This window comes from Prunus mume, linkage group LG5 (genome assembly GCF_029339155.1).
Source record: "Prunus mume cultivar Tortuosa linkage group LG5, ASM2933915v1, whole genome shotgun sequence".
Taxonomy (NCBI): Eukaryota; Viridiplantae; Streptophyta; class Magnoliopsida; order Rosales; family Rosaceae; genus Prunus; species Prunus mume.
The window spans coordinates 28768764-28792673 of NC_142702.1; the positions used below are offsets into that span (position 1 = coordinate 28768764).

General features: G+C 37.5%; 2 protein-coding genes, 2 long non-coding RNA genes and 2 pseudogenes across 8 annotated transcripts; 3 read left to right on the top strand and 3 right to left on the bottom strand.

Annotated features, from left to right (window-relative positions):
* Positions 1-1194: 1194 nt before the first annotated feature.
* On the top strand, positions 1195-4033 carry SPPL1 (SIGNAL PEPTIDE PEPTIDASE-LIKE 1). Its single transcript, XM_008236011.2, has 4 exons — positions 1195-1330; positions 1953-2889; positions 3178-3378; positions 3679-4033. Exons 2-4 carry the CDS (start codon positions 2095-2097, stop codon positions 3793-3795), a joined length of 1113 nt encoding a protein of 370 aa, XP_008234233.1. The 5' UTR covers positions 1195-1330; positions 1953-2094; the 3' UTR covers positions 3796-4033.
* Positions 4034-4650: 617 nt separating this feature from the next.
* On the top strand, positions 4651-9621 carry CPSF100 (cleavage and polyadenylation specificity factor 100). 4 transcript variants are annotated; one of them, XM_008236009.2, is made up of 18 exons: positions 4651-4882; positions 4973-5141; positions 5255-5351; positions 5436-5562; positions 5700-5815; positions 6022-6116; positions 6231-6382; positions 6513-6570; positions 6655-6762; positions 6903-7155; positions 7680-7861; positions 8123-8215; positions 8316-8414; positions 8544-8675; positions 8769-8813; positions 8901-9068; positions 9160-9234; positions 9339-9621. In XM_008236009.2, exons 1-18 carry the CDS (start codon positions 4734-4736, stop codon positions 9438-9440), a joined length of 2220 nt encoding a protein of 739 aa, XP_008234231.2. In that variant the 5' UTR covers positions 4651-4733; the 3' UTR covers positions 9441-9621. The 4 variants fall into 4 exon arrangements, with proteins under 4 accessions (XP_008234231.2, XP_008234230.2, XP_016649830.1 ...); XM_008236008.3 differs by having other exon boundaries at positions 4652-4882; positions 7677-7861; XM_016794344.2 differs by having other exon boundaries at positions 4671-4882; positions 4978-5141; positions 5429-5562; positions 7677-7861.
* Positions 9622-10691: 1070 nt separating this feature from the next.
* On the top strand, positions 10692-12216 carry LOC148917514 (uncharacterized; annotated as a pseudogene).
* A 3135-nt stretch (positions 12217-15351) lies between these two features.
* On the bottom strand, positions 15352-17631 carry LOC103333409 (cytochrome P450 89A2 pseudogene; annotated as a pseudogene). Its single transcript, XR_016127310.1, has 2 exons — positions 15947-17631; positions 15352-15705 (listed from the first exon to the last, which is right to left on the bottom strand). The product of XR_016127310.1 is annotated as a cytochrome P450 89A2 pseudogene (transcript).
* A 2470-nt stretch (positions 17632-20101) lies between these two features.
* Positions 20102-21800, bottom strand: LOC148917515 (uncharacterized). The gene is made up of 2 exons (XR_016127284.1): positions 21667-21800; positions 20102-21223 (listed from the first exon to the last, which is right to left on the bottom strand). It is a non-coding gene; the product is annotated as an uncharacterized LOC148917515 (long non-coding RNA).
* Positions 21801-22496: 696 nt separating this feature from the next.
* LOC148917516 (uncharacterized) lies at positions 22497-23672 on the bottom strand. The gene is made up of 3 exons (XR_016127244.1): positions 23499-23672; positions 22841-23022; positions 22497-22698 (listed from the first exon to the last, which is right to left on the bottom strand). It is a non-coding gene; the product is annotated as an uncharacterized LOC148917516 (long non-coding RNA).
* Between the last annotated feature and the right edge of the window lie 238 nt (positions 23673-23910).

The following is a 23910-nucleotide window of genomic DNA, read 5'->3' on the forward strand; positions in this document are numbered from 1 at the left end:
GCTCGCGTCATTTTCAGCTGTGGAATTAGCTCATGCTTCGATATTGTATTATTTTCTTCTTAGCTAGCTTTAGTGTTGTATTTGGATTTGTAAATTTATTAGGAAATAAATTAGATCTTATTATCTTAGGGTGAAAGATTAATTTTAATACAAATTTATAAATAAACCAAATCCTAGACATGTATTTATAAAAAAACTCAAGCACTATTTAAACATAGAAACACACCCAAAATCAACCCCAAAGTCAACTTTTTGGGTGTGTTTATAAATGGGTTTTGAGTGTGTGTAATGATGGGTTTTGGGTGTGTTTATAAAGTGTTTTGGGTGTTGGGTTTTTTTATAATTTCAACCTCCATTTTGGGTGTTTTAGTGAAACTCCCTAATTTTAATGAGGATTTAATCATATTAACATTTTTATGCCAATAATAAACCGACTCATGAATTCAGTTATATGAAATGCAATAAATTTTAAGTACTTATGGGCGGTGGTGTTTCAAAGGGTAATACTAGAAGCATCTATATATAAAAAGTAAAAGGCAGAGAATGGTAAAACATTCGGAATATCAGAAAATGACTTTGGTTAATGCAAATATTAAGAATTGAAATTATTAATTAAATGAGGATAATATGGTAAAATCATAATTTTTCATATTAAGAAAAAATAGATAATGGATCATATTTTTATGGAAGATAACTACCCCATTATCTTTTTTAATTATAAAATAAATAATTTTTTTTAATAAAAAAAAAGTCTCTCACAAGCATGGAAGCACGTGCGAAGATGCTAAAAATAATAAAAATAAGATAGTAAATAAAAAAAAATGCAATCTATACAATCAACGCGTCATTGCCCTTTCAGTCCAGAGTAGGCCCAATATGCCAATCCAACAATTGCTCTGTTGTACCAGAACAAACCCAACCCAAATATGACAACAACATAAGATGTAGACCATTATAACTTAACAAAGAATTATAATTATTCTTTTCTTTTCTTTTTTTGTTGATCAAATATAAATATTATACTTCGACCGTTATAATTAAGAGTAAGTAATAATTCTTTAATAAGAATGTGGAATATCCCAGCATAAAAAAGAAGAAAAATAAAATCTCTAATAAGGATGTGAAATAAAAAAAAAGGTTAGAATGTGAAAATTCATATTGCAATCCAACCCCTGTATCACATGACATGGCTGAGCAACAATGTAAAAAAGAGTTAAAGTTATGGGGCCAAACTGAAAATTAGAAAAAGCTGTTTCCCATTGTATAGCTCCGAGAAAGGGGACCTGCTTAATCAGAGAGCAAGCGTTTTTCGAGCTCCTCCAAGTCCAAGGTTAGTCCTCCCACCACCCTATTCAACAATCTATTATAAACTAAAATTTCTCATTCCAGTGTGCTTATTGTATCAGATCTTTAGTCTAGCTATGCTTGTATGTAAATTGCTTAAATTCTGTGTGTATCTGGTATTAGTTTTGCATTTGTTTGTTTGTAAGGTCTAGATTTTTAGTTTTGTTAATTTACTGCTGATTGTTTTTATCTTTTGCGTTTTGTAAGAACTGTTTGGTTGATGGGAAAGAGGAAGGAAACGAAATGAAAATTTGACATTTTGAGACTCACCCTTTGGCTGGTGGCTGAGACAATTGGGGAAAAAGAGAAGAAAATGTTAAAGTTGTACACTTTTGTTTGAGATTGGTTTAGGGTTCAAAACGGAATTGCAAAAATAGTCAATTCAACTTGTCCAACTGTTGGTGCCAAGTACAGCTGGGCTAGGATTTTGCAAGAAAGCGATGCAAAACCAAGTTTTTAGATTTTAAAATCGTTCCCTTGTCCCATTGCTATAGAATGGTGTGCTATATATGATTTAGAATAGGGATTCCATTCCATGTTGTTTGAGAGAACTTGGAAAGTAGATAATAAACTCTTAACATTTTTCTTTTTTCATTATTGTTTTGCAGGTTGCATGGATTTCTCTGCTCAAGTGTCAGACGGAGAAACATTGCAACTTTGGTTGCGAATGCTGTGACTGATAACGTTTTTGGTATGCATTAAAATCAAGTTTGAGATAAAAATTGGAACAAATTGCGTGTTCAATTAGTTATGGAGCCCCTCTGGAAGCTTTTGTATTTGCTGGAGCCTGCACCTATTTCTCTAATTGTAACAGCAGTAGGTGTGACTTTTGGATCTGCATTTCGCGCTCTTAATTATGGGAAAGAAATGGAGAGAAATCGTGATTTATCAGAAACATCAATTACATTAGATAGGTCCCAAGCTCTCATGATCCCAGTAATGAGCTCTATAAGCTTGCTTTTGATGTTCTACCTGTTCTCTTCTGTCTCACAACTCCTCACTGTATTCACAGCTATTGCCTCTGTATCCTCCCTATTTTTCTGCCTATCTCCTTATGTAGCCTATTTGAAGTCACAATTTGGTTTTTCTGACCCGTACGTGTCAAGGTGTTGTTCCAAGTCATTTACACGAATCCAAGGGCTGTTACTGTTCTTATGCATTGGTACAGTTGTTGCTTGGCTTGTTACTGGACATTGGGTATTGAACAATTTGTTGGGCATTTCCATATGCATTGCATTTGTGAGTCATGTCCGTCTTCCGAACATCAAAATCTGTGCAATGCTCCTCGTCTGCCTATTCGTATATGACATATTCTGGGTTTTTTTCTCCGAGAGGTTTTTTGGGGCGAATGTCATGGTATCAGTGGCAACACAACAAGCTTCAAACCCTGTTCACACCGTTGCAAATAGTTTGAGTCTGCCTGGGCTGCAAATGGTAACAAAAAAGTTGGAATTGCCCGTGAAGATTGTGTTTCCCAGGAACTTATTGGGCGGACTGATTCCTGGAGGAGCCAGAGACTTCATGATGCTTGGTCTCGGTGACATGGTATGACATCCTTTTTTGTCAATGCAACTAGTGTAAGTTGAGCTAAGTATTGATGGCATGTTGCTTTTGATTTTTGCAACAATGCACTGCCCTGATGCATCCATATTTATATTTATAGTTTACCTTGTGAGATTATGAGTCTACGGACTATAAGCATTTTGTGTTAGTCGTTAGATCTAGAGTTAGTATTTTTACACAATCATCATGCATATTCCTTTCTGGCTAGGTACTTATGTCCTGGATGTCTCAAGCAATTTAAAATTTTATTTTGTTCATGTTTTATTGCAGGCAATTCCTGCTATGCTTCTGGCATTAGTTCTATGTTTTGATCATCGAAGGAGCAGGGATTCGATAAACCTGTTAGAAATGCATTCCTCCAAGGGGCACAAATATATTTGGTATGCCCTTCCCGGATATGCCATTGGACTGGTTACTGCTTTAGCAGCTGGCATTCTGACCCACTCACCTCAACCTGCTCTTCTTTATCTTGTAAGTCTTTTTGTTGTTTTTAAAGTTTATTGCTATTGTCTGCTATTCTCTCATGAGAGTTGATGGATGTTGCCGCTTATGAGGTTTAGTTCTTTGGTAAATCGTACATTTAACATTAAGGTACTGACAAAATCATACCAAAATTGCATTGGCAACATTTGGTCATGATTAAGAGAGTTTACCATCGGGCTTCTTTTGGGTTGTTTTAGTTGTTGGAGTAATTTGATAGAAGATTTGATTGCACCTCTTATTATTGACCATCTCTTTTTAACTTTTCCTGCTACTGGTCAATGTATGTAGGTGCCTTCTACGTTGGGACCAATTGTTTTCATATCTTGGATAAGGAAGGAACTAGCAGAGCTATGGGATGGACCCTTGCCAAACTCGAACGATAAAGCTCACCAGATAGAAGTATGAGCCACTTATCATTGTGGTCTTGCACCAGCTTAGTGCTTGCTTGCAGACCAAATTGAAAGTTGTACATTCACTTGGAATTGGAAGTCCTATATTCCTACTTGAAAAACCTGATAGGAAATTAGCAATCAGTGTTTATGTTCTGAAATCTGATACTTCAAATGTTCCGGTTCCAATTCTTCGACATTCCATGTATGGAAGGAAATATATGCGTTGATCTTGTCATTCCTGATTACAAAAATCTCTTTGAAATAAGAAATTAGATATTTTCTTGGTAAAAACTGATCTGATCTAGCAGATGTATCAAAACGTTGGAAATACCCATTAACATCCGTTCCCAACCTTAACCTCAGTGGTTCCTGCTTCATTGAATTGGACATAATGTTTCTCTATGCATTTTGTGCGGAAATGCTATAATGAGGGCTTAAAGTGAGAAGGTTATTTGAGAAGGTCAAATCTCACCATCAACAAATGTAAAAAAATTATGAGACTTAAATATTTTAAATGTTTTGACGGTCGGATTGGTCTCCTCAAATAACCTCCTCACTTTAACTCCTCATTATAGAAGCTCCCCATTTTGTGACCAACCCATGAGTAGAAGAAAAAGAAAGAAACGAAGGGCCTAAAAAAGAAGTTAATGGCTTCTTTTGAGGAACACTTTTCATTTGGAGTTGGGCTGGCTCTGTTGCCGGACCCGTTGGTCAAAAAAGTTCACATCATAAAAAGGCCCAAAAAGATAAGCAACTAAAAAACGACCTCGTTTTGGAAAACGACTTATCGTGTTTCATTCTAGAAAAAGGCAGCCCGAAACGACGACGCGGAGCTGTTTTCCCAGCAAACGACATCCTCTACAACCCCTCCCTTTCCTTCACTTCTTCGAATTGAACCATTTCTTCTCTCTGTCTCTCTCTCTCTATTTGCAGAGAGTTACTCAGAAGAAGATGGGAACTTCAGTCCAGGTAACACCGTTGTGTGGGGTGTACAATGAGAATCCATTGTCGTATTTGGTGTCAATCGATGGCTTCAACTTCCTCATTGACTGTGGTTGGAACGACCACTTTGACCCCTCCCTCCTTGAACCCCTCTCCAGGTCTCTCTTTCTCTCTCCCCCTTTCTTCAATTCAATCTCTTGCTTTCTTTTTTACTTGCAGAGTTTCAATGGCTGAATTTTGTTGCGCAGCGTAGCGTCGACAGTAGATGCAGTGTTACTCTCACATCCAGATACACTTCACCTCGGTGCGCTTCCATACGCCATGAAACAACTCGGCCTCTCTGCTGTCGTTTACTCCACTGAGCCTGTTTACAGATTAGGTCTTCTAACTATGTATGATCAGTACCTCTCACGCAAGGTGAAATTAATTCATAAGCATAATATTCTGCTAATTCAAAATTGTATGTATTTATGCTCACCATGTATTTGCGTAAGTTTCTGACTGAGCTGAGATTTATTAAAAATTTGCAGCAAGTATCGGATTTTGACCTGTTTACGCTGGATGATATTGATTCTGCTTTCCAAAATGTCACCAGACTAACCTATGCTCAAAATCATCATCTTTCTGGTATGCCCATTATGTATAATTCATAATTCATATGCAAAGTATTGGTGGAATAAATATAGATATATTAATGTATATAGTTTATAGGCAAAGGAGAGGGAATTGTGATCTCACCCCATGTATCTGGGCATCTCTTGGGTGGTACTGTCTGGAAGATAACAAAGGATGGAGAAGATGTTATATATGCCGTGGACTTCAACCATCGAAAAGAGAAGTAATATCTTCTCTTCTTTCAACTACCCGTGACAATTCAATTTCTTATATGCGTGTATGATGTCTGGAATAAAGAAAGATGATTTTTGGAATAAAGAAAGATGATTTTGAACTGCTTACTGCTGTGATTTTCATCAGGCATTTGAATGGAATTAATCAAGCATCCTTTGTGCGCCCTGCTGTTCTAATAACAGATGCCTATAATGCTTTGAACAATCAGCCTTATAGACGCCAAAAGGACAAGGAATTTACAGGTACGTTACGAACAAGGAATTTTAGCTACCTCAAGATTTTTGTCTTAAAAATTGTCATCTGCAGTAAAATTCATGTTTGCTTGTCTTCTTTATTTTCCTTTTTCCTGTTGGAGAAACATGCATGGAATGAACAAGTATTTATACTTTGTGAATGAATGAGGTTTTGTTATTCTTAGTCTGTATTTTATTTTCTGGTTATTATTTAGATACCATAAAGAAGACTCTACGATCTGATGGAAATGTGTTACTACCTGTTGATACTGCTGGCCGAGTTTTGGAACTTGTTCAAATATTGGAATCGGTTAGTAGGGGAGACATTTTTTTTTTAAATTAAAAAATTTGTATTGACAGCACATAAGTTTTGTCTTGTCAACTATACTACAATGATTTATATTGGTTCTTCCATTAATTGCAGTGTTGGGCAGATGAAAATTTGAACTATCCCATCTTCTTTCTAACATATGTTGCATCTAGTACAATTGATTATGTTAAAAGTTTCCTTGAGTGGATGAGTGATTCTATTGCAAAGTCATTTGAGAAGACACGGGAGAATGCTTTTATTTTGAAGTAAGTGGTCTCATTTACTATATATGTTAACTCACGACAATTTGAAATTTTGAGTCACTGACTTTAGATACTATTGCGAATTACTGTTGCTGAACAATCACTTACTAGGTATGTTTGCTAACCCTTGCAGGCGTATCACACTTTTAGTTAACAAAAGCGAACTTGACAATGCTCCTGATGGTCCGAAGGTTTACAATATATACATTTTTGGAGTATTTTATCTTTAGTTTGCCTACTACTTTGAATGGCATTGACATATACATCACATACAGGTTGTTTTAGCATCCATGGCCAGTTTGGAAGCTGGTTTCTCTCACGATATATTTGTCGAATGGGCAACTGATCCCAAGAATCTTGTGCTTTTTACAGAACGAGCCCAGGTATAATTCGGACCTAGATTCTTGACATAACTATCCATGTATGGCATTTAATGTTTTTATTAAAATCTATATTTTACTCATATTCATTTCTTTTTTCATTAATATGTACCACACATTGACATCTTGAGCTGTTTATGTAGTTTGGCACTTTAGCTCGCATGCTTCAGGCAGACCCGCCTCCAAAAGCTGTTAAGGTTACCATGTCCAAGAGGGTGCCCTTGGTCGGAGAGGAGCTAATTGCTTATGAAGAAGAACAGAACAGAATAAGAAAGGAAGAAGCTCTAAAGGCTAGTCTGATTAAAGAGGAGGAATCGAAATCTGTGCAAGGGGCCGATGTCAGCATGAGTGATCCAATGGTTGTTGATGCTAGTAATACACATTCTTTGCTGGATGGTAGGTGTGAAAACAAATTGCAATTGTCTGCTAATCTTTTGAAGGGTTTCTAAGTATCCGAGAAACCTTCTTTAAACGAAACTGTTCTATTTGGAATGAACATCAAAGCATTACTAGTCCTTTGGACCTTTAAAATCTGAAGCCTTCCAGCAAGTTCGTTTCATCTGCGTATATAACTTTTGTATGTAATTTATGGATAAAGTTTTACTTGGGAGTCGTTAAAGTAGCATATACCAGTTTTTTTTTTTTTAACCAATTTATGCAATTATTATTAGATGATTCTTCGTTACTAAGCGGTAAAGCTGCTAAAGTGTATTGTTTCATTGTTCCCTAGGATCGGTTTTATCATTGTATAGTTCCACAATTTTCTCTTGATTTTCTTTTTGAAGATTGATGAGATGATAGATCCTGTGCATTGAGGATATATATATTTTTCCTATGGATCATTTAAAATTTTAAAGTACGCAAACTATATCTCATCTATAGTGTATATAATGAACTTTTGTAATTGTTTGTTGCAGCAGCAGGTCCACATGGTGGTGGGTACCGGGACATGCTAATAGATGGATTCACTCCCCCTTCTACCAGTGCTGCCCCTATGTTTCCCTTCTATGAAAATAATTCTGACTGGGATGACTTTGGTGAAGTCATAAATCCGGATGATTATGTAATAAAGGATGCAGACATGGACCAAGGAGCTGTGCATGTAAGTTTTTATCTTGAAATATCAGATTCTTTGATTATGGTTCTTGTAAATCTGAGTTATTTAGCTTCTCACTTGGTTTGTGATAGTGATGCTGGAAGGTTAAACCAAAACCCTAACAGGGATCCCGATTCTCCAGGGCATGCTAGCCATATTCTGGGCAGGAACATTTTCTCTGCTCCACTATGCCAAATTGTTCTCAGCTTGTAGAACAGAGATTTGTACATACCATGATGCTTCTGTTTTAAAATTTCATCATCTCAGGTTGGCGGTGATATGGATGGAAAGCTTGATGAGGGTTCTGCTAGTTTGATACTTGACACAAGACCTTCGAAAGTTGTAGCAACTGAATTGACCGTAAGTAGAAGTCTGCTAAATTAGTTTATAGTTGTACCGATCTTGTTGTTCACTAAACTAAGTTGTACTTTTGTTTTGTTTTTTTCTTTGTCTAATTCAGGTTCAAGTGAAGTGTTCATTAATTTATATGGACTTTGAGGGCCGTTCTGACGCGAGATCCATCAAATCAATTCTTTCTCATATGGCTCCTCTAAAGCTTGTAAGTCTGCTTATTTGTTTTTTTGTTTTTCCTTTTTGCAGTGAAGTGATTTATTTTGGATGTAGGTTCTACTCTAGTAATTCATTAATGTGACCTTATGATTATGGTATATACTTTTTTTGGGTGGAGGTTTTGGTTCATGGAACAGCTGAGGCCACGGAACATTTGAAGCAACACTGCTTGAAACATGTTTGCCCTCATGTTTATGCTCCTCAAATCGAAGAAACAATTGATGTCACTTCTGATTTATGTGCTTATAAGGTAAAATCATAGATAAAAATTTATTTCTTTGTTTGTTGATATGTGACTCAGATTTCACAATTTAATCCATTTCCCATTATGTGAAATATATAGGTGCAACTGTCTGAGAAGCTCATGAGTAACGTGCTCTTTAAGAAGGTAGGCATGAGAGGGTTAAACTTTACCTTGTGTAGTCTATATCTATATCATGTCCTCCTTACCAATTTGATGTAATTACGAACACAGCTTGGAGATTACGAAATAGCTTGGGTTGATTCTGAAGCAGGAAAGACAGAAAATGGAGCGCTATCTTTACTACCCATCTCAACCCCAGCTCCACCACATGAATCTGTCCTTGTTGGTGACTTAAAAATGGCTAATTTCAAGCAATTTCTTTCTGACAACGGTGTTCAGGTACCAAAATTATCTCAACTTCATATTGTGAAAGGTTAAGCTCTAAGAAACTATTAAATGTGATACCATCTTCATCTGATGACCTTGACAGGTTGAATTCGCCGGTGGGGCTTTGCGATGCGGTGAATATGTGACACTGCGCAAAGTTGGGGATGCAAGCCATAAGGTGGGTTGGCCAATAACGATACCGTTAGTTATACCGAGAGTGTAGCATGGCTTAAATTTTGGTGTGTAGATGGAAAGTCTGACTTGCGTGAGTATGTCTTGTAGGGTGGTGGTTCTGGTACCCAGCAAATTGTGATTGAAGGCCCCTTATGTGAGGATTATTACAAGATTCGGGAGTATCTCTACTCGCAATTTTATTTGCTTTGAGTAGAGAGAGAGAGAGAGAGAGAGAGAGAGACATCATCTGTAACGCCTTTTTGATGAACTTTTAAGAGAATGCAAGAAGTTGTTCCAACACTTTTTTTTTTTTTTTCCAACTTTTTTACTTGGGTGATATTTTTAACTTATTACATTTATATGATTTCTCTATACACTTCGGATATGATAATATCCAAATTGTTCCTGTTAATTTAATTTTTGGTAACAAATTAAAATTGAGGAAGAAAAAAACTAGGGAGTTTCACTAAAACACCCAAAATGGGAGCTGAAATTATAAAAAAATCAAACATCCAAAACACTTTATAAACACATCCAAAACCCATCATTATACACACTCAAAATTCATTTATAAATACACTTAAAAAACATACAATTGTTGACTTTGGAGTTGATTTTTGGTGTATTTCTATGTTTAAATAATGTTTGGGTTTTTTTATAAATACATATTTAGGATTGAGTTTATTTATAAATTTGTAAAAAAACTATCGTTCAATGGCATCCATCAATCAAATTTTATAATAAGCCCGTTCATTCTATATTATAACACATATGTCTCTTATTTTATTAATATTATACTTCAAAGTGTAAATACAATGGTTGGTATTGTGAGACCCGAAGATACAGGGTCATGAATTGCTAACATTAAATGTGTAGGACAAAAAGGAAAAGAAGGTTTGATGCAAGTTGATGAGAGGCCCCAATAGTCAAATTTACCGTACCAAGCAGCGGACCCAGCAAATGTGAAAGTGTGGACATAATGCTACACTTACTATATTCTTATTCCACATCTGAGCATTTCCATACCACATAATGTGATATGTCCATATCATATGTCACATTCAGGGACGTACTCACTAGCACGCTAACTTGGGCTAAAGCCTAGTTAACTTGTTTTTTTTAAAAGCTAAATTAATACTCTAGCCTATGTCATCTAAATAAATATTATTAACTATTCCCATTAGAGCACTTCCACCAGTTAGCCCATGGCAAGGGAGCCTAAGCGATTACTATTCACGTGAATAATGGCTAGCTCCCCGAAAATGTGTGTTTCAAGAGTGAGCCCTTGCCATGGCAATTACTATTCATTTTTTTTGTTTTTTCACAACTTTGTTTATTTAAACAATTAATTTGGATAATATTTTTGGATAAGATTTTTGGGTTCCTACCCTCTAAAATTGCGCCACGTGTCATCTCTATCTGTCTAAATTTTTCTATAAAACCAGAGGCTCAGCTCATACCTCCCACACCATATCTTCTCTACATCTTCATTTCTCATATTTTAGATTTCATTTCTCAGATTTTAGATTTCATTCTCCATTCTCAATGTCAGACATGGAAGATGTTTTGGATAGGCAAGAGTGAGAAAGGGGAGCAAGAATGCGCAGAAAAGCTGCAAGCAAAAGGGCCAGAGAGAACTAGATGAGCAACTTGGTGTGGCCGTTGCTTTGATGGAGGAAGAAAACCAGAGCCGTCGTGGTTCACGAGAAGGCCGGGCATCGAATGTGGATAGACATAGACATTCTCGGGGTAAGAATCTTCTGGAAGATTATTTTATCCCACAATCTCTATACTATGATGTTCATTTTCGAGCAAGATATAGAATGCAACCCCATTTGTTCAATAAAGTCATGCATGATATTTGCAATTATGATGACTACTTTGTTCAAAAGAAAAATTGTGCTGGAGATTTGGGGCTGCTTCCCGAGCAAAAGTTCACAGCTGTGATACGAATGTTGGCGTATGAGTCATCTGCTGATCAAGTGGATGAGATTGCCCGAATGAGGAAGTCCACTATTTTGGAGAGCTTGGTGCGATTTTGTGATGCAGTGGAAAATTTGTACACCATGGACTACCTGCGCAGACCTACACCCCGGGACCTGCAACGGCTTCTACAAAAAGCTGAGTATCGTGGATTTCTTGGAATGATTGGTAGCATTGATTGCATGCACTGGCAATGGAAAATTGTCCATCTGCTTGGCAAGGGGATTATGGTAATCGGAAAGGGCGAAAAGCATCATCCTCGAAGCGGTTGCGGTTTTGATACAGGTTTGGCACGCCTTCTTTGGAGTTGCCGGCTCTCAAAATGATTTGAACGTCCTGGGTCAATCCCCGGTGTTCAATGATATTTTGATAGGTGAATGCCCAAATATCACATATGAAGTCAATAATACCGTGTATCAGAACGGGTATTATCTAGCTGATGGTATCTACCCGAGATGGACAACATTTGTGAAATCAATTCCACATTCCCGATCCCATAAGGAAATTTTTTTTGCTGCCTATCAAGAGGGGTACAGAAAAGATGTGGAGAGGTGCTTTGGTATCCTTCAAGCTCGGTGGGCTATTATCAGGGGCGCGGCACGTCTATTTGACGAGGAGGTGCTCAGAAGTATAATGATGACTTGTATCATCCTCCACAACATGATTGTGGAAGATGAGTATGATTACGATGTTGATGTGTGTATGAGCCAGATCCCATGAACACGACCTTAACACGAATTTATGAAAAACCTATGGGGCCAAATGGAGAACCAGTGCAGCATGATCCGTTGGTTAGAGACGGTACTTTCATGCATCGTATGATTGAGCGCTACACGGAGATGCAATCGTCGTATATTCACGAACACCGTCAAGTTGACTTGATAGAACATTTGTGGGCGGTGAAAGGCAATGAAGGTCAATGAAGTCAAGTGAAGATGTTTTTTTAGTGCATTATGTTTATGTTGTATTTTTAGTTATGCTTTGTTGTTTTTTTTATGCTTTTGTTGTGGTTTATTTATTTTTTATGCTTTGGTTGTAGTTTGCTTTTTATGTATGGAATGTTTTGAATAAAAAGGAATTTTGTTGAATATTTTCTTCATTCACTACAAGAAAATCAATACAACTCATAACATAAAATACATGAATTACCACCAATTGTGTTTTTTTAAAAAAAAAATACAATGAAATGAAAGGCAAGCAAACTAATTTAATGGTACAATGAAATGAAAGGCAAGCAAACTAACTTAATTGTTTTGATCATTTAACCAATCCGTGTTGCTAGGTCCATCGTCACGAAAAAGTCTTCGTCTCATAACATCCCTTCGTTCTAGCTTCCAATATTGTTTCGTTTCAGGGGACATATGGGTTGTATCCATGACCATTGTTTCCCGATCCTTATTTTCAATCTTTTCTTGGCGTGCATACTCCCTTTATTGGCGTGCATACTCCCTTTGTTGACGTACATACTCCCTTTCTTTTGCATTTTCTACATCAATTGCCCTATCGTGCTCTTGTTGTTTCATGTCCATTTCAATTCTCATGGCTTGCATCTTTGAAAGTTCCTCCAAAAATTTAGATGATGACTTGGTAGAATTACTCCCTCTCTTCGCCTTCGCTGCCTCCCTCCCAATATGCCTCGGCTCTTTTTCGATAGGTGAGTCTTGACTCATCGGGGAATCCATAGGCGAAGCGGTTGCCGGTGTCTCATGAAGTGGCGTCTCGTTCAAGACTACCGTCGGACCCGTTGGAATAATTTGGAATTTCTTACAATTCTTCACCACCTCCCAACAATGGGTATGGTTGAAACTTTTTTTTCCTTGCCCAGTAGCACCAAAAAACATTTGTGCTTGTATAGTCTATAAAAAAAAATCAAAATGCAAGAAACTTTAAAAATTATTGGCAATGCAACAAGTATAAAAAAATAATAATGGAAATACAAGAAACTTTAACAATTTATTAGAAATGAAAAACAAAATTAAAATATTGCAACAAACATTCATATTAATATTGGAAATACAAGAAATATTAACAAAATATATAAATTGCAAGAAATATTTAAATAAACTTAAATAAGACATAGAAATTAATAAAACAAAAATTACAAATAATTTACCTCACTAGTAAGGTTTTCCCCGCTTCTATGGTTGTCCATCGCCTTTGCCAGGGCATCCCTCCATTTCCCCAACTCTTTGTTAAGAATTTTCCACCTACTAGATAGTGCCTGATCTGTACGGGTCAAACCAATTACCCTTTCACAAAAATTCTGATGAATTTTTTTCCACATATGACAGAATTTCATCTCATTGCCCGATACGAGACAATGACTAATGTGGAGCCAAGACTCACACAAGCTAACATCTTCCATGACACTCCATGCCCTTCCGGTTTTACTAGAAGAACCCATAAATTTTTCTAGAAAAATTCAACTTCAAAGTGAAATTTTTTTTGACTACAAAGTGAAAAATGGTAGAATGAGAAGAAAATGTATGAAGAGGTGGTGTTAAAAGTGAAGAGTATTTGTTGGTATTTATAGGAAAAAACATCAGTATTTTTTTGGGTATTTTTTCAAATTTTTTCTGATTTTTTTTTCATTTTTCTTCATTATTTTTGGCCGATTGAGCAATTTCTGTTGGATTCTTTGTCGAAGAACTTCATCGGAGCGCCGAGCATCGCCACGTGGAAGAGAGCCGTTGGGTGCGACTTCCGATTTTTTTCATTTTTATTCGCGAAAAATGAGAAGCGTTGGATTTGGAATAAAGTTGATCGGACGGCTTCGCGCGCCACGTGGAATAGACCCGCATTGGCGGGTCATCAGAGCGCGTCAATTTTTTAAGGTTGGCGCGTGCAACGACGCCCAACGTTAAAAATTTAAACACCGCTACCGACGCCACCAAAACGAGTTTAGTTGCTCAGTGGACCTCCCAAGGGCTAGCCCAGGCAAATTTTTTTTGCTGGGGCCCACACCTCGCCCTGGCAGCTTTGTGTTGCTGGAAACCCCATTTTCCCCCAGCCCTCCCCCCAGCCTGCTTGCTGGAAATGCTCTTAGGATTAGGCTGCCCACCCAAATAAACTATTACTAATCCCACTAGGACTAGGCTGCCAACAAATAAATAAAAAGAACTAAACTCCACACCCTACGTGAAAAAGCAAATTAGACTTCCACTAGGTATAGACATTGCCTCTCTACTTTACCAAACAAAAAATAAATAAATTGAATTCTCTCTATTGCATCCGCTTAGGGGAAACTCCTGCTCTTCGACAAAAAAGAAAATTATGCATGTCCTCGAACTTTATTAAAGAAAACTAAGGTAATTTTCCATTCTTCTTCTTCTTGTCTTTTAAAATTTTTGGGGATTATTTAGAGTTTATGAAGTATCAATTATGGATTTACAATTAAGGTTTATCAATTAGTTTTTTTTTTATCTCGGTGTTCTTGCTTGCTTGTATGAATTGTCAATTAGGGATTTTAATTAGATATTTAACTAGTTAACTAGGCTAGAGTATTAAATTAGCTTTGAAAAAAAACAAGTTAACTAGGCTTTAGCCCAAGTTAGTGTGCTAGTGGGTACGTCCCTGCCCTGAACAGAGTGGCTACTTGTGCAAAAAAATACATCATGCAATGCAATGCAAGGCATTTACACGCACATTGCACACACCAAAACGCAAAATCTATTAAACCAAATTGTTCTCTACTGGAAAGTAGCATCTGTTTCAAATTAAAGCTTTCCGTCTTTCCTTTCTCTCACCCCATTCTTACCTTGTTTTCTTAAAAGGCACGTTACTCATTTCACACAATGAGAAATGGATCAAATTGTGATTTATGTCACATAAATAATAACCCATAGATTTTTTATTTTTTTTATGTTGTAAACACTTTCAAGAGTCTCTAACAAATCCTTAATTACACACAATCAACCAAAACAACCCTTCTCTTACTTAGAGCAAGTCCACCGCTAGACTCAAACCGGGCAAAACGCCCCCTTGCGAGCCCAAAAGCCCTCCAACAGGCGACTAGAGCCCAAGCCATGGGTCCCACGAACCCAAGCCCACGGGCAAATTCTGCCTGGGCTGAAGGCGAGCAAAAAGAATCCAAAAATAAAATAAAATAATTTTTTTTTAAAAAAAAAAACCAAAAAACTATGAATGTTTTCCTTATAAATACATAACAATTTTATTCTTTTTTTTTTTTGTCAAAACGCTGGAGAATGATATTAATAACGAAGGTGAAGGTTTACATCAAAGGTAAGAAAATTAAACAACCAATCAGTTCCTAAATGATCCCAAACATAATTACCCCCCTGCTTAGAGACAAAACCCGCAACAGAGTGGGCAGCCCGGTTACAGGATCTAGGAGCAAACACAAAGGAAACCCGAGAAAGAGAAGCCACCAACTGCCTGATATCAAAGACAATCCCCTCCAGGTCTGAGTCCACTGAAACCCGACCATTAAGCATAAAGATACCCTTTTGAGAATCCGACTCCACAATAATGTCTGTGAGATGAAAATTAGCACACTCACTGAGCGCATGGCGAATAGCTAGAAGTTCCACACCAAATCTTTATACAAACTCTTTTCCTTCCAATATTTGTAAATTGTAATAATTTTTTATTCTTGCATTTGTAAATTGTTTATATTTTCTTTTTCTTGCATAATCATTTATTTCTTACATTTTTAAATTGTTTATATTCTGTTGCATAATCTTTTTGTTTTTTTTTTTTGCCCTTACCCTTACCTTTTGGGATGGAATAAAAAAAGGCAAGCTGCCACAATTGCCTTTTGAGGTGGAGGTGCTCTTATTTCACTCTTGGGGATAAATGGACCTGCAATGGATTCTTCATGACCACAGTGAACTCTTGCTTCTCCGACAGGTCAACATCATCTCCCTCCACAGCTCTCCACTCAAATTTCCAGACCAAATTGGCCACGAAATACTCCAGATGAAGCACTGCCAAACCAGAGCCGGGACAAATTCTCCTCCCCACCCCAAACGGCATCATCTTAATCTCTTTGCTCCCTGTTAAATCGAACCCTTCTGCTCCTCCACATTCACCACCACTCAAGAACCTCTCAGGCTTGAATGCCATGGGGTCCTCCCACACCTCTGGGTCCAACCCCATATCAGCCACCATGAAATTGACACTACCGTTCTTGGGCACCACATGACCATCCAAAACCACATCCTGGGTGACGGCGTGTGTCAGCACAAAGTGCCCCGGCGGGTGACGCCTCAAACCCTCCAATATTACAGCTTTCAGATACGGCAACTTCTGCAAGACCTCCTCTTTCACCTCTTCCTCTGTTTCCGCCACCACCCCTTTAATCTCTGCAAAGAGCTTGTCTTGGACTTGTGGGCACTTGACTATGTTGGCCATGATCCACTCCAACGCAGTCGAAGTAGTATCAGTACCCGCACCGAGAAACTCCGAACAGAGACTCACTATTTCAACTTCAGAGAGCTTCCTCTTTTCCTTCTCATCAGAAATCTGGAGATCCCACAAGGTATCAACGTACGCCAACACAAAGTCATCATCTTTGTCGTCGTCCTTCCTACTCAGCCTTTCATTCTTCGTTTTCTGTCGTCCTCGAATCATAGGAATGAACACTTCTTCTAGTTCCTTACGGAGCTGAAATAGCGCGTTCCAACGATTTTTCAACAAAATTTTTGTCAATTTGGGCCAAAAGTTGAGGAAGTTGAATCGCCTAAAGTTCAATTGCAAGCGGCGCTGAACGCCCTCGATTTCTTTAATCTGCTCTTCCTTCAACTTGTCCCCAAAGCACATCAAAACCAGCAAGCAAAACATGGCGTACTGAAAATGGTCGACCACTCTGATGCCTTTGGACTGCGATTGAGACTCGGATCCGAGACGGTTGATGAGAATATCCAGAACCCATTTACGGGCCTCGCCGTAGGATTTGACGCGGGAAGGGTGGAGGATCTCGGAGGTGAGGTTGCGGCGGAGAAGGCGCCACGTGGGGCCGTAGACGGCGGAGCTGATGTTGTGTTGGTTACTGCTGACGATCTTGTTGGTGGGTAAGGCGGGCGGGCGGTCTGCGAAGACAGCGCCGTTCTGGATGAGGGCCTGGTGGGCGAGGGAACGGTTGGCAATGAAGACGGCAGGGCGGGAGCCGATGTGGATAGTGATGATGGGCCCGTATTGGGCCCTAAGGTTTCGGAGAATGGGCCCGAATTCGGAGAAGGATCTTCGGAGCCATAAGAATCGGCCGATGACGGGATGGGGGTGGGCCCAGGAGGGAGTTTGGGTTGATCGGTGGGTTTGGAAATGGAGGGGATGAAGAGACTGAGAAGGGGTTTGAGGAGAAAAGAGATGCAGAGTGCGGCGAGGATAAGGAACCAGGTTTCCATGGTGAGAAACTGACAAGCGAGTAATGAGACAAAACACAAATGAAATGAAATGACAGCCTAACAATAAAGTCAAGGACTATATAAGAAGCGTTGAGAGCAGGAAAATATTAACTGATTTAATTGCTGACGCATATTGATGTTGACTTGATTTCTACGGAACTATCTACACGTGTGGTGCATTGATTGGATAATTCGTAATTCATAGTCAATGGATGTATTGAATTTTAGTTTTTTTGGGTTTGGCAATGCTTCATCTCCAGTATTTCGTGGCAAATTTAGTTTGGAAATTTGAGTGGAGAGCCGTGGATGGAGATGACGTTGACCTTTCAGAGAAGCCATTGTTCACTGTGGTCATGAAGAATCCATTGCAGGCCCACTTGTTCTCAAGAGTGAAGTGAGAGAGGGTTTATGGTTGTTGGTGTTATTAAACACTTATTATATTAGACTTGAATAAAATATTGAAAGATTCATTATTATATCAAATATAGGGGCCCAAATTATAAAAATATTCTATATGAAATGGACTTTAAAAACACGCCCAAAGTCTATTTACATCACAACAAATAGGCTTTTAACTTTTTATATATTACAAAACTGCCATCAATTTCTTAAAACAAGCTCAACCCCAAAATCTCATAAAAATACCCAAAACACTCAATAAGGCATCAAAATAATTTAATAATCAATATTAAATTTAATAAGGTCAGCTATCATTCTTTGATTTTTTTTAGGTTTGTTTATAGCAATTCAATGGTGTAAAATTTATTTATAATATTAATGCTAAGAATGAATATATCACTAAATATCTCTAAAATATATGATTTGACTTATGTGATTCTGTCTGCGAAGCAAAATGAATATGGTAAAATATTATAGAAAAAGTGACAAGTGAATAGCTAAAGTATGGCTGTGGAAGAAATCTCCAGAGGATGACTACAAACATGTTGTTGGGAGAAAGTGCCCAAGTCGGTGGACTGAGGCTGAGTCGGCAAACAGTCATCTAATAGGCATGCAACCTACAATGAAAGGTGGAGTCAACAAAAAAGAAAATAACTCCCAAACTAGATGTGGAGTGAACTAATAAGCTACCAAGTACCAACCCGACCTATGTGGGAGCTACAAGCTACCCGACCCAAACTAAGTCATTGATGTGGGGGAGTAAACAAGCTAACTCCTAAGTTCTAACCTAGAGGGGAAGCTACCCAAATTAAAGTATGTTGAGGGCAATTAATCTAAATTAAGTGTGATGACTAATAAGTCAATAAGCTATGAAGAAGGTTTATATCTCTATACTATTCTCCTCTAGTGTAATAAAATCACTTTATTCAACTACTGCCGTATTGTTCTAAACCCATTCACACACAAACCAACAACGATATCAACACATATCACACCTCATAAATTCCAACAATATCTCTCTTCTTTCTCTTTCTTTTTTTTTTCTTTCTCTCTCCTCTCTCTCTTTCTTTTTTCTTTTTTTTCCTTCTCTCCGCCAGTTTTCTTCTTCCTCTTGTCATGGGGTGATTTTTTTCCTCCCCTTGTCATGGGGAGGGGGAGAGCGAATGGGTCTGTGTGTCTGAGTTTTTTTGTTATTCTTCTTGGTGATAGGGGGAGTAGCCCAACTCCTTATAAACCCAGGTTAGGTCCCTTAACATTTTAATGTGGAACAAATACTCTCAACACGTCCCTGCACGTGTAACTTTCAAGCCTAACACGTGGACAACACATATTGAGTGACGTGAGAGCATGTGTGGCCATTGGGCCCAACACTTGAAGCCTTGCTATGATACCATGAAGGAAGTTGAGGTTCCACCCCAAAACCAATTGGTGATGGGGGGAGTAGCCCAACTCCTTATAAACCTAGGCTAGATCCCTTAACATTTCAATGTATGACAAATACTCTCAAGTACATCTTCTCTACTTTCATTGCTATTTAGTGGACGAACACCATAAGTGAATTTTATACTAGTCTTGAGAATCATGTTTTTAGGATGTGGCGGCATGCATAAGATACAACGAAACTTTGTCACAAAGCTTTCGAGGGAGGGACCTGTTCAAGAAGTTGAGAATTCAAAAGAGATTGAATAGCTCCTGTTATTCTGTTTATCCAATCCATCCTATCTGCATCATTTTCAGTCTGACCAAAACAGAATGGAAAATGTGGCCTGTCAGAAGAATGTTGTCCCGGATAATTATGTAGCTATTGATTCAGATGAAATGAAAAAATGCAAGGATGCAAGCAATGAAAGATACTAACTTGTTTGCTAAGATTTCATTATGTTGCTAATTATCTTTAAGTCTAAATCATCCTCCTGTTTTCACTTGATATTTTTTAAGATTTCACTACGTTGCCAATTATCTTCTTTTAAAAGATACTCTCCTGTTTACTTACATGAATTGCACGAATTAAAAAAAACACGGCCCCGTTCATCAAAATGTTCCATTATCAAGATATTCTTCCTGTTCCAGTATAGAAAGCCACCTTGGAGGAACTCTTGCACCACAAGTTTCTCTCCATAGAAAGGGGCTAATGACCAAGTAAGTACCAGTTTTAAGTACATATTTGATGATGGTATGAGTATGCGTTGGAGCAATAACATTCCAATTTATCATTAGTGCACATTCTAGTTGTAGTGACAACTCATCTGCTTCATCTTAACTTTTAGGATTCAGAAAAAAACGATGTGTGCTTTGGCAGAGCATGCTTGTTGGCGTGCTATCACATGTCAACTTATTATTTCCAAGAGCTATACTTGAGCCTTGTAGCTTTTTCTCGTGTTTTTCTTAGCAGAGTTATCTCTTTTCGACCGTTGTGTTTCCAGAACTGTCTCTTGGTGGCCTGATGAAATGATAACAGCAAAATAGGAGTACTGAAAATGGTCTTGTGCCTTCAAATTATTGGCAGCTGCTTACCTCAAGTAGTTGGTATTATGGTTATCTTGGCAGTTGAGATGAGTTAAGCCATGCATACAATTCTTAGTTCTACAATAATGAAATAACCAACAACCAATCAACTAATTACCTGCAATGTGTAAGTTTTCAATGGGGATGTTATTCTGAAGCAAAGTCGAAGATCACTATCCTCTGCATCCATCTTAATTGTTGAGGTGGGCAGATCAACAATACGACAGCCCATGTTCTCGTTAAGTGACGGTACCCTGTATCTTCAACGAAATCTTCCAAACACACCACTGTGATCGTTCAGGTGAAGCCTGATGTGATTGAGAGCCCTATGATGGTGATGGATGCAAGAGAAAAGAAAAATGAAGAGTCCAAGCAACAAAACATTAAAGGGTATAGCTGCGCGACTATACTGTTTAAATATTCAAATATATTATATTTAAACCATATCGCCGAGGGGCTGTACTATATGAATAACCGAATTTATTATATTTAACTAGTAACTCCGTCCGGCTATATTATTTAAATATTCCAGTTTATTATATTTAAAGTGTATAGCCGCCCGGCTATATGGTTTAAATATTCGAATTTTAATTTTGTATCAAAATCCTTCTCGCAGACCCTCTGCTGCTGACGTGTTTAGATCATAGGGGTGCAATTTGGATTTACGGTCCATGAAATCCCGGAAACTGCAGGAAAATGAAAGAAATTGAAAGTTCCGATCGGTAAACAAATTTCCTCAACCTGAAACAGAACAAACAGAGTCAATGTTGCTGCAAATTTGAAACACTTGGATCCATTTGGCAATCTCAACAGAATTCGCATACACTCAGTACATTTGGCTCAACTTCTGATTGCCCTTACCAATTGAGGTTCTAAGTCTTCAACCTTTCGTCAATTGTAAAATCCCAACTCTTTTTGAAGTAATTATAATCATAAAACCACCCTTTTCATTTTTTAGCTTTGGATTTATTTCGGAGCTTTGGATTTGATTAGTAACCCATTTTCCTTTCAGCACTAAAATTCAGACAGAACAAAGAAACCGTAAGAGACCCAGATCAACAAAGAATTTTCACGCATGATAATCAGATATTGACGGAGAAAAACAAAGTTGGATCCATAGTATATTGATATACATACATACATACATATATATATATGTGTGATTGCAAAAACTCAAATCTTACTCTTGTAGGATGCTGGCGATGTCTTCATTGTTATCAAGAACTCCTGCTACTCCGTGTAGCTATTCGGCCCCCAAGAACAGCTTCGTCTTAAGCTACAAAACTCTCTTTCTATTTTTCCCTTCCCAAATTTTTTTCCATAGTAATTTGTTATTTGTAATTGACAAATTTGTCATTCCCTCGCCCAAATTACCCTTGGCCAAGTTTTCGGGTCTGTCGGCTGGGACCTACATGGTGCAATTTCTTTTTCCTTTGTTTTTCAGTAAAGTTAACTTGACAAAATTTTAAGATTAATATAACCGTACGGCTATACTTTTTAAATACTCGAATTTATCATATTCAACAGGTCTAGCCGACCGGCTATACTATTTAAATATTGGAATTTATAGAATAGCCGAACATATTTGAAAAGAATATACGTATAGCCGTGCGGCTATACAATTTAAATAATGGAATTTATTATATGTTAGGCGTCTAGCCGGGCGGCCATACCTTTTAAATATTCGCATTTATTTTAAATGATCGAATAATAAATATTCAAAGGGTATAGCCGCTCGGCTATACAATTTGAATGTTCGACTTTATTAAATGGTATAGCCGTGCAGCTATACGATTTAATTAATAGAATTTATTCAACCGGTATAGCCGCACGGCTATAATATTTAAATATTCGAATTTATCATATAGCCGAACGGCTATACTATTTTAATCATAGTTGAGAAGTATAGCCGCGCGGCGATAATATTTAAATATTCGAATTTATAGTATAGCCGCGCGACTATACCATTTTAATCATGTTTGATATGTATAGCCGCGCGGCTATACTATTTAAATAATGGAATTTATTATATGTAAGGCGTCTAGCCGGGCGGCTATACCGTTTAAATATTCGAATGTATCATATTTGAAAAGTATAGTCGCGCGGCTATACTATTTAATTAATAGACCAATATTAAGTCCCACAGTTGGAACAATTCGATCAGGAGGGAGACCTTCCAAGTTTGAGTAAAGTGATTTCAACTTCTCGAGCAAAGTCTACAAATTGATATCAGAATAAGAATTAAAGCTAATGTATCTGAAGATGTGTTAAAAGAAGACAATTCCACAAAAAATAAAAGCAGCTCAAAATCACAAAATAAAGCCCAATAAGTAAAAGAAGATTTCACAGGTGCATTACCGTTTTCCCAGCTTTGTCGATTCCAAGAATGAGTACATGAAACTCTGTCTTACTGAACATATATTTCCAGAGCCCATAAAACAACGAAAACATCTCTGCCCTTGATCTCTTTACTATTTTATCCCTACCGAAAGAATTTCATTATCAAACTTGATCTTCCTCAACCTTGTGAATTTTACCACCTGAAACAGAACAAAAAGGATCAATGTTGCTGCAAATTTGAAACACTTGGATCCATTTGGCAATCTCAACAGAATTCGCATACACTCAATACATTTGGCTCAACTTCTGATTGCCCTCACCAATTGAGGTTCTAAGTCTTCAACTTTTCGTCAATTGTAAAATCCCAACTCTTTTTGAAGTAATTATAATCATAAACCACCCTTTTCATTTTCAGCAAACTACATCAAGCCTTCTTTAGTAGCTCAATCATCAAGTTACAATATTACCATTAGATCTAAAAACAAAAATGAAAATTAACATAACCCATTTTCCTTTCAGCACTAAAATTCAGATAGAACAAAGAAACCGTAAGAGACCCAGATCAACAAAGAATTTTCACGCATGATAATCAGATATTGACGGAGAAAAACAAAGTTGGATCCATAGTATATTGATATACATATATATATTTGATTGCAAAAACTCAAATTCTTACTCTTGTGGGATGCTGGCGATGTCTTCACTGTTATCAAGAACTCCTGCTACTCCGTGTAGCTATTCGGCCCCCAAGAACAGCTGCTTCTCTTTTTTTTTGGGGCCAAGAACAGTCTTAAGCTACAAAACTCTCTTTCTATTTTTCCCTTCCCAAATTTTTTTCCATATTAATTTGTTATTTGTAATTGACAAATTACCCTTGGCCAAGTTTTCGGGTCTATAGGCTGGGACCTACATGGTGCAATTTCTTTTTCCTTTGTTTTTCAGTAAAGTTAACTCGACAAAATTTTAAGATTAATATAACAGTATAGCCGGTCGGCTATACTCTTTAAATACTCGAATTTATTATATTCAACCGGTATAGCCATACGGCTATAATATTTAAATATTCGAATTTATAGTATAGCCGTAGT